The sequence below is a fragment of the Eptatretus burgeri genome, chromosome 14 (assembly GCF_056783735.1).
Source record: "Eptatretus burgeri isolate ZD-2024b chromosome 14, Ebu_testis_v1, whole genome shotgun sequence".
Taxonomy (NCBI): Eukaryota; Metazoa; Chordata; class Myxini; order Myxiniformes; family Myxinidae; genus Eptatretus; species Eptatretus burgeri.
In genome coordinates, this window is record NC_140974.1 from 45,965,585 (window position 1) to 45,975,584 (window position 10,000).

General features: G+C 42.0%; 1 protein-coding gene across 17 annotated transcripts in view; it reads left to right on the plus strand.

The window, feature by feature from the left end:
- Positions 1–10,000, plus strand: part of POMT1 (protein O-mannosyltransferase 1) — a 127,824-nt gene that overhangs the window by 96,080 nt on the left and 21,744 nt on the right. For 16 of the 17 annotated variants that reach the window (XM_085854639.1, XM_085854653.1, XM_085854640.1 and 13 more), the window contains 3 exons: positions 4,445–4,542; positions 5,880–5,993; positions 8,369–8,495. In XM_085854639.1, the coding sequence (XP_085710765.1) occupies positions 4,445–4,542; positions 5,880–5,993; positions 8,369–8,495 (339 nt within the window). The remainder of the gene's footprint in view (positions 1–4,444; positions 4,543–5,879; positions 5,994–8,368; positions 8,496–10,000) is intronic. The other variant, XR_015051190.1, reaches the window with a different exon arrangement.

The window sequence follows — 10,000 nt, forward strand, 5'->3', positions numbered from 1 at the left end:
TTGAGGGCCACCAAAAGGATATCCAGAGTCTCCACAAAGATGACTGCATCGTCTGTGAAATAAAGGTCAAAGATCTTGAGACACCCAAACGATGCACCGCAGCTTGATCTCTCTGACATCCTCCCCAGAATCCAGTCCATACAAGCACTGAAAAGTATGGGGGCCAGTACACACACCTGTTGAACTTCAGTAACAACGGGAAATAAGTCAGAGATGGAACTACCCATCTCGCAGCATTCTCAGCACGAGAGCATAGTTCAGACATCAGATTGATCAGTTTTGTTGGCACCCCACGAAGACAGAATCCTCCAGAAGGCACCTATATTCACTGAATGGAACGCTTTGCAGAGATCAACATTGGCTGCAAGTAACCCCTGCCAAAACTCTCGTCTGCATTCGGTGAGGACCCGAAAAGCAAGGATACGGTCAATCGTTGACCTCTTTGGTGTAAAACCTGACTGCTCTGGTCACTGTTACTCAAGCAGATGGTGGTGAACCCTGTCATCAATTTTCCAAGCAAAGACCTTGCCCGGCACTGAAAGAAGCATCACCCCTCGGTAGTTGTTGCAGTCCTGGCAATCACCCTTCCCCTTCCAAAGAGGGACAACAAGGCCCCTCTAACAGTCAGTGGGGTTGATGCCTGTGTTCCAAACAGAGCACAGATCTCCATGTGATGACATGAGTGCAGCATTTCCACCAGCCTTGGGAAGTTCAGCATGGATGCCCCAAATCCCAGGAGCTTTACCCCATTTCAACCCGTGCATCGCAGCCTGTGTTTCCACAAAGGAAGGTGGATCACAGTTGATTGTAGGGTCAGCAATCGGGATAGTGATACCCCTGACATCCAACTCAACAGCTGTTGGATAAGCCTGGTACAGCCGCTCAAAGTAACCGGTCCAGCGGGCCTTCACGTCAGACACCTCTGTCAAGAGCCCACCGCCCTCTGCTCTACCTGCAGTACACCGAGGGATGGGCTTGGAGGAACGCAATGTGCGAATTCCCCTGTAAGCAGGACGAGAATCACTTGACCACACGTGATGCTCTACCTCCTCACAGATTCCTCGCACATAGGCATCCTTGTCCACCCTCAGTGCACATACAGTTTTACACCTCAACTCCCGAAACAGCTCAGCTCTGCCATTGATCCTGGCTCTACGACTCTGGTCAATGGTATCCAGTGTCCCTTGAGAAACAAAATTCTTCTTCGCCCAAAGGTGAGTTCCAAGACATCCACCAGCAACATCAAGGATTTGTCGTCTTGAAGGCACTCCACAGCTCTTCAAGATTCCCCAAAGCATCCAGACCCCCCCCCCCCCAAATCCCCACTCAGCTTGTTCGCAAATTCCTCAACTACGCTCTCATCCCTGAGCTTGCCAACATCCATCTTAGGTTGGGATGGTACCATTCTCCCAGATCTAATATACAACTTCAGAGTTGCTACAACAAACATCATCGGTATTGAGGAACTTGAGCAGTCCAGGAGACCCTACAGTCCTGGATCTTTCTCCAGCGACCATCAACGACTACATGGTCAATCTTCTTTGCCACATCACCAGTGCTGGTATAGCAAGTCCAGCAATGAGGCTGTGGGTGCTGAAACTATGAACCAGCCACCCTAAGTCCATGACTTCTTGTAAAGTCAAGGAACTTAGTGCTACCCTGGTTCACAGTTCCAGACCCATGGGGACCAACACATGTCTCATAATCATCCTTATCAGTTCCAGTCGATGCATTGAAATCCCCCAACACTAGAAAAGTATCTCGCCTGGGGCACTGATCAGCCACAGACTCGAGTGTAGCATCGAATGCATCCTTCATAGTGAGATCACTCGCCTCAGTTGGAGCATATACAGAGACCAGGGAAATGACACCCAAGGAGTGACAAATCCTCAGTCTCATAATACGCTCATTGACCGGTGTTACCTCAATTATCATGGGAGTCAGCTTACTGGACGCAGCTGCAGCAACTCCTTGGGCATGGTAACCATCAGAGAAACCAGCCCAATGGTAGGTGTAACCACCCGCCATGATCTCGCCACTATCCGGTCTCCAGATAGTGATCATCCTCTCTTTGATCATCTTTGATCTCATGATAGTGATCATCCGGTTAGTGATCATAGGACGTTCCAGGCACCCACCTGAAGGGACCTCCTCAGGTTAACCCAAGGAAAACACCATCGAGTGGACGACACCTCAGCACCACTCTGCCACACACCACGCAATCTGACTCAGGAAGTTTACCCAGTGCTTTTCCTCCTATCAAAGAATGAAGATCCCAAACACTTTGCCTCAATCCCCTCATAAAGTGAGCTACCCTGTGAAGGGCAGCAGCACAGGAGGTACTCCCACGGAGTCGGTTTTCAGATTTCTTTGTGTTTTTGTGTTTTGCGGAGTGAAGGGCTTTACCGTGGCCGGAGTGCAAATCCTGCCACCAACCTCCTCAATATAAAAGTATCCCAACTGCAGGAGGACGTCTGCAGACACAGTTGGGCACTATATATGGAAGGCCATTGGCTCACAAGGACCTCTTCCACCATAACAGCTCCTTCAGGAACAGCTGGTTTTATTCTGAAATGATCAGAATCACTACAATTTAACACAGGTGGAGACTATTTCACTTGGTGTGTGATTTTGTAAGTGATTTGTTGCATTTTAGCTAATTTACAATTGTTATTATTAGTGGGGTCGACACTTATCCAACTGAGTTAGTCTAGTTTTGTATTTTTAATTAATTTTCTGAAATTTGTAGAATTTGTTTTTCACTTGGATGTTGTGCATTACGATGTCATAAAACGGAAGACTAAGAAGGAACCAGAAGTGAAGAGCAAAGATGGAGTCATTAGGAGGAACCTGGATAGGATTCAGATTCAGCCACTACTCCACCACCCTCAAATCAACCAGGCGCAGCCAAGTGAGCCTTAGAGAAAAATTTCTGCAATAATTCACTTCTTCGAGAGATAGATAACAAAAGAGAGAAATAAAGAGTCAAAGATATGAAAGAGAAGAAAAAGCAAGAATTTGGAATGAATATAGAGAACTGTGTTTAAAAAAAAAAATGATATTATATATATTCAAAAAAAATGTGAAAGGAATAAAGATGTTGGGAAGACCCGGACAGATAGATTTCAGCAGTTACTCCTCCCCAAGCTCAAGCGCAGCAACATGTACAAGCTACCAGAGGTCAATCTATTAAGTCGAAAATGTCTGATTTGAATCGTAACCTTGAATAGATTTCAATGGATTTGATTATCCCCCGCCAACCAATGAAGTTGGCGGGGGATTTAGAAATGGGTTCCGTCCGTCCGTCCGTCACATTTCGTTTCCGGAGCTTAACTACAAATCCCCTCAAGATATATTTACGAAATTTGGTGCACATATCAAGCAAGTGGTGAACTGGTGCCTTTTCATATTTTCGAATTGATCGGTCACATGGTTTGGCAGCCATGTTGGATTCAAGAAAAATATTAAATAATGTTTTCTCTGGAATCACATAACCTAACGAAGCGAAAATTTGCAACTATCATCTGCATACATCAGGTCTGCATACATAGTAAAAATTATGACATCACAAGTCACATGGTTTGGTGGCCATCTTGGATAGAAAAACACACCTCATCCGATTAACACGAAACTTCACACGTATTCCACTGGAGGATTGGAGGCAGAATGTAAATTTATGATGTCATAGGTCACATGGTTCATCAGTCATCTTGGATTGAAAATTCATGAATTTTAAAAATCTTCTTCTCCAGAACGGCTGGACACATCAAGGGGAAACTTCACATACATATTGCACACACTTAGGGAATATAAGTTTGTTAATCCTCATTTACTATGGCGGGGGATATCGAAGACTTTGTCTTCAACGGATGCTAGTTTCTATTTAATATAGGTGGAATAAGTCTGATTTAATGCAATTTAATTCTAGGCTATAATATAAGGTAACTAAAGGTGAAAAGTTTGAAAGGGGGTGTAGACTTTCTATAGGCACTGAATAGTTAGGTGTATGGGGTACAGGGTCATTATCAAAGTGGAAGGCCTTAGCATGGGCCTTAGCAAAAAGATAGTTCATTTTTATTGAAGGTGGACTGAGGTTATGTTTTCACCCGTTTGTTTGTTTTTCTGTTTGTGAGCAGGGTATATCAAAAGGTTATGGATGGATTTGGACGAAACTTGATGGACAGGTTGGGTGTGTGACAAGGACGAATCAATTATATTTTGATGAGGATCAGAATGCAGATCCAACCTACCCTTACCGAAAGCTTTTCTCCATCACTTGGGATGGGTATTTCTGCTTGCTTTTAAATGTGTGTGTTGTGTGATCGTCCTATGGATCCAAAGTTTCAAAAATGTTGTTAGTGTTTTGATATCCTCATTGTTTTAACTCCTCTGCCCAACTGCTATTTTCTGAATAATTGTTTTTATTTGGTCGATTTTGCAACAGCTCAGGAAAAACACGAGTTAAAGAGAGAACTCTCTTCTCCACTCTCAACTGCAGTGGCTGAAGAATTGAGTTTCCTGCAGAAATTTTGGGAGTTGCAGGTTTGTTGGATAATTTGGTTGTCTATGTACATTGCATTTTGTCAATAAATTAATGAATACATATTAAACTAAATATCATAAAACATTGCTAATACAACAAAGATAGGGTTCAGATATGGTGATTGAGAAGGCAATGACATATAGATAACATCGGTGTCATGCTCATCAAACCATTGGGCGACCACACGTGCTCTTCGGATGGGGGGCTTTGGGAGTTGGGGGGGGGTCTTCTCTTTCAGCCATGCTTGCCATAATTATAGGCAACCAGGCCTGTGCAGCATTTTTATACATAACCGTAAGCATGCTGGGATGTTATTTGCTTATAACACATGGGCCATACCTGTGTAGAAGCTGCTGCTTGGAGTCCCTCATTTACCCAGGTGTTTCCATGTTTGTTTGTTTTTGTCCACTACACATGTATTAGAAAAATGGAAGCAAGTGTCAAAAGGAGATACCATCTAAGGCTACTTATGGTCTGTCTGGAAGTCGGCAAACATCACTGCCATCCACATAAAGGGTCGTATTATCTACCACAGACCAGTAAGCTTACTTTGAATGAAAAGCTAAGTCAATGGAACCCATCATCAAGTCTTTCCTGTTTTCAAACTGCCTGATCTCTGGCCATCGGTTTGGATTCCATCACACTCACTTCACTTTGGACATGCTGCTGCTCAACTTTTAGTAATTGTTGGATTCCCTTGATCTCAAACAAGATGTTAAGACAGTCTCCCAGGACATATCTTTGGCATTTGACACTGTCTGGCTACTGCTCTGCTTGTTGAACTCTGTCTGTGGCGTACAAGGCCCCCTTCATACCTGGCTTTCTAACTTTCTCTAGTCGTGTATCAATGGAGCCCTCTCATTTCCTCTCCCAGTTAAGGCTGAAGTGACCCAAGGTAGTCTTATTCCTCATCTACATAAACAACCTCTCCGATACAATCTCAGTCTCACCCTGTTGCTGTGGAAGGATCATCAAATGAACCAACTCGTATTTCCTGGATGAGCCACAGGAAGTGGTTAAGTTACTTGAACTTTTCGGCCTTACCATTAGCCATGTTATCTCGGAAGCTTACCACATTGAAAACTGGACTCCAAAGCTGGACACAGATTGAGTGTCATTCCAAGTCATTGGACGTCGTCCGTAGTGTTCACCATCTTAATCATTTAGCTCTTCCACGAGCGTCTGTCTCTAAAAAGTGTATCACTTGAGTGGTGGTGTGATGCTGTAAATTCAGGACATCAGATTCTAGTCCTGGACATTTTATTCACTTTGCTTATGTAGTTGTGATGGATTTTCTGATTTCTCGCTTTGAAATATTTGCCCACTTTGTATGCAGAGCAAGATGCTGACAGTACGAAGCCACGAGCAGGAACACAAGTACAGCTCAACAGCACTGCAATGGCTAACACTCGATACCAGCATTGCCTATTGGATGCATCCCAAGTCTAATGTACGCACCTCATGTACCTTGTCCAATTATTTCATCATCATCTCTGTCAAATGGTTTGACATGATATTAACTTGATAAATACTGCAGGGAAAATTTGGGATGTTCAATAATGACACAACACTGTCAGTATAATTGCACATATCATTTATTACCCTTGCCAAAGGAGGGGGTATTGCACTTGGGTCTGTTTGTTTGTTTGTCCGCACAGAATGTGCTAACATAGGCCACAAACGTGACCTCGCGGTAGCCAGTAGAACGTGTTCTGTTTTTTTTTTTGTGTTTTTTTTTCAACCGAGTATCTCTGAAGTATGTACAATTAGAATGTGAGTAACTTTATAAAACTACATGAAACAAGTCTGGGCGAAGGTATGCAATCGCTGATTGCTCGTTCTAGTTACCCTCGCCGAAGGAGAGGATATTGCCTTCGGGTCCGTTTGTTTGTTCGTCTGTCTGTCTGTCTGTCTCTTTGTTTGTTTGTTTGTCCTCACAGAACTTTCGTGTTTTTCTCTGCATTCGCTTGTCGGATTGAGACGAAATTTTCACCATCAGTGCAACTACTCAGGTAGAATGTTTTATTCATAATCCTAATATCATAGGTCATGTGGTGTGGCAGTCATGTTGGAAAAACGGAAAGACTTTGGAGGTGTATCTCTGACATCACACCAAGTTAAAAATTGAAACTTGGCACATGGCAAGTACTCCTCACGGGGAAAATAAGTGTGATGTTTTGATGACGTCATCATTGCATATGTAGAACGCTACATCTGATCAGTATGAAAATTTTTGAGGGTCATCTTGGGATTAAATGGTCAACAGAAAAAGATTGATGACGTTATCGGTCACGTGATTCGATAGCCATATTGTTTTTTTTTTTAAGCTTTCAAAAATCTTCTCTGAAGCGGCTGAACAGATCAAAGCAAAACTTTACACATATGACCGACCGCCTATCCATGAGAAACAGAAGGTTCATACACATAATGTCATAGGTCACAAGGTTTGGCAACCATATTGGATTTACCCTTAAACCTTCAAAAATCTTCTCCAGAAAGGCTGGACAGATCAAGGGGAACTTCACACAAATGTTCCTCAAGCCATGGGTGGAAAAGTTTGTGAAGGAATAATTGATAGGGCACATGGTTTGGCAGCCATATTGGATTGCAGAAAATATTAAATAATGTTTTCTCTGGAACCGCTTAATCAATCGACATGAAACTTCACATTTATGATCTCGCAGTGTTGGGGAATACACGTTTTAACTTTCAACTTGATCGGATGTATGGTCTGGCAGCCAGAATTATTTGATTTTTTTTTTATATGGGTTTTTTTTGTTGGTTTTTTTTAAATTTATTTTTATTTATCTATTGGTTTTTTTTGAATAAGGCTCATTTGGCTGTACCTGGGTGGGTTTGAGGGTAAAGGAGTCACAGCTGAAATGCGATTCCTATCCAGGTTCCTCCTGATCTTTGCTTTTTGCTTGTTTGGGTTCCTTGTGATTACTCCAATGCAGGACTGTACCAATTTGGTCTTCCATTTGATTTCAATTTAATTTATTTTAATCCCATTCTAAATTCATTTGAATAATGAATAATAATGAAAAACGTCATGGGTCAGGGTCAGGTGTCCGATCAAAGTGGGGTTACATCAAAGTGGGACGTCTTGGTACCCGGTCATCACTGCCAGCATTTATAAAGTGGCAGTTCTAGTTATGTCTATTATTAATTACGGAACACACCAATACACAAACACTAAACAATATACACCACACAAAAAAGTCCTGGTGACAGTCTGCAATCTCTGATTGCTCTTTTTCAAGTTTGCATGTGTGTTTTTGGCCATTTTGGTGGAGAATTACTTTCACCTAAATCCAATATTAATAAAATGATTTTTATCAATTTTGAGTTTTTGATACCAAATTGACTCCAATGTTCTCATCTATTCTTCCACATCCTGCTTATAAGTGACTGGCCAATTGAAAGGCAACTCAGGTTGGGTCCTTTTTTTTTTTTTTTTTTTTTTTTTTCTTTTTTTATACCTCTGAAAGGCATTCCATATGTCTGTGTTGATTATTAATTTTGCTCAAAAAGTCGTAAATGTAAAGATGATAACATGCAACATCTCAGTCTATCTCAAACCGACAAAACAAGACTTTGCTGCCTCCACAAAATCACTAAAACATCTGATCATCAAGTTGAATTTGCTGTTTAATGGTATTATTATTTTTATATAAAGGATATAAAGTGAAAATATAAGACCAGATAGAGTAATTGCGATTTCGAAATTTTAATTGTTTTCCATGAATTCATATTCGTTTTATGCACCTGTAATATTCTTGTTAGATTTATGTTTATTTTTTGTTTTTTTAACCTTTCCCTTAGGCCCAGATACATCTTCTACCGAACTCTGTTATCTGGGGTTCCAGTTCTCTTGCTCTTATTGCATATCTTGTTACCTTGATTTTTTACCTCCTCCGTCGACGCCGGTGTATCTATGATATTCCTGAAGGCAAGTATCACATACTGCTGGGGGATCAATACATCCTGCAACCTATTTCTATTACTTAATTGCAAAACTTTGCAGTAAACCTCAAATGGTTGAGATGAAGGGTGAATTGGGTCAATTGATCATGCACAAGGCAGCATTTGGCTGTGGGATTGCATCATTACTAAAATGTGGCTGTACCAGTTATTCTCCTTTCTCTCTCTCTCTCTCTCTCTCTCTCTCTCTCTCTCTCTCTCTCTCTCTCTCTCTCTGTCTCTGTCTCTGTCTCTGTCTTTGTCTTTGTCTTTGTCTTTGTCTTTCTCTCTCTCCTTCTCTCCACAGCTGCTGCTGCACACGTGTAATCACGAGACATTGCTGTGTGGTGGTTCTCATGGTGCACTGTGTGTAATGTTGCTGCCTTCCACCCTTTTCTCTCTCTCTTTTTCTTTATCCCTTGCTATCTCTTCGTTTTTTGTTTTTTTCCGCTCGAGTTTGAGAGTGAGAGAGTGCAATTGGTTTCACGATGCTTGTTGTTTCGAGGTATCGAGTGTTTTTCCCCGCCCGATGTCATGGTGAGCGTCAAAAATGTTCCTGGTTTGGAATTGTTGACTCGGAAAAATGGTTTGTCATGCACACCACCTCCTGAAATCTCGGTGGAGCAAATCATCTTGTGTGTCGGAAAACCCATCGGTATGTAAAATGTAATTGCTGCATCAAGGATGAATCAATATGTCATCGTTTTTGTCTCGATAGAGGAAATGGTGATGCAGCTCGTTGAGACCGTTCTGACTATAGAGCCGGATATCTTTGTGTTTGTTTCCCCGTTGGACGTACCATCAGTTAAGGTAATCATCTCGAATGTTCCTCCCTTCCTTAAGAATGAGCAGATCAAGGCTGCTTTGGAACAGTATGGTAATGTCTTGTCCAAAATAACCTTCATTCCTGTCCGATTTAAGGATCAGCAGGTAAAACATGACCAATCTTTTCGGCATCAATTATTTTTTATTCTAAAGCCAGACATTCATCATTTGAAAGTCGTGTTGAAAATTAAACATGATAACTATACATACTGGGTGTTTGCTACATCGCAGACCTTGGTATGTTTTAAATGTGGTCTGTACGTACATGTTAAAAACGAATGTCCCATTTGTATGGTCGAACAGCCACTGATGGAATCTGGCAATGAAAACGAACATGTGCCAGGCAATGAAGCTCCTTCAGAGCCAGGTGGAAGTTCTGAAAATCAAGCCGAGGATATGAATGAGTTTTGTGTGGTTACACAAGGAAAACGACGGCACCAAGGTTTAAGTGCAATCGAGCCTGTTTCATATGCTGAAGCAGTCGCTGTGAAAAGCGTTTCACTCAGTAGGAGTGAGGCTAAACCGAACCTCTTCAGTGTTGAATCCTGTCCTCCTCCTCATGTCAAGGAGGAGGCTATGAAGCATCAACAGACTTCATCAGCCGATACTCCAAGTTGAGATGGATCATCTACAGATGGTGCATCAGTAAATGGTGAACTTAGTCATGAT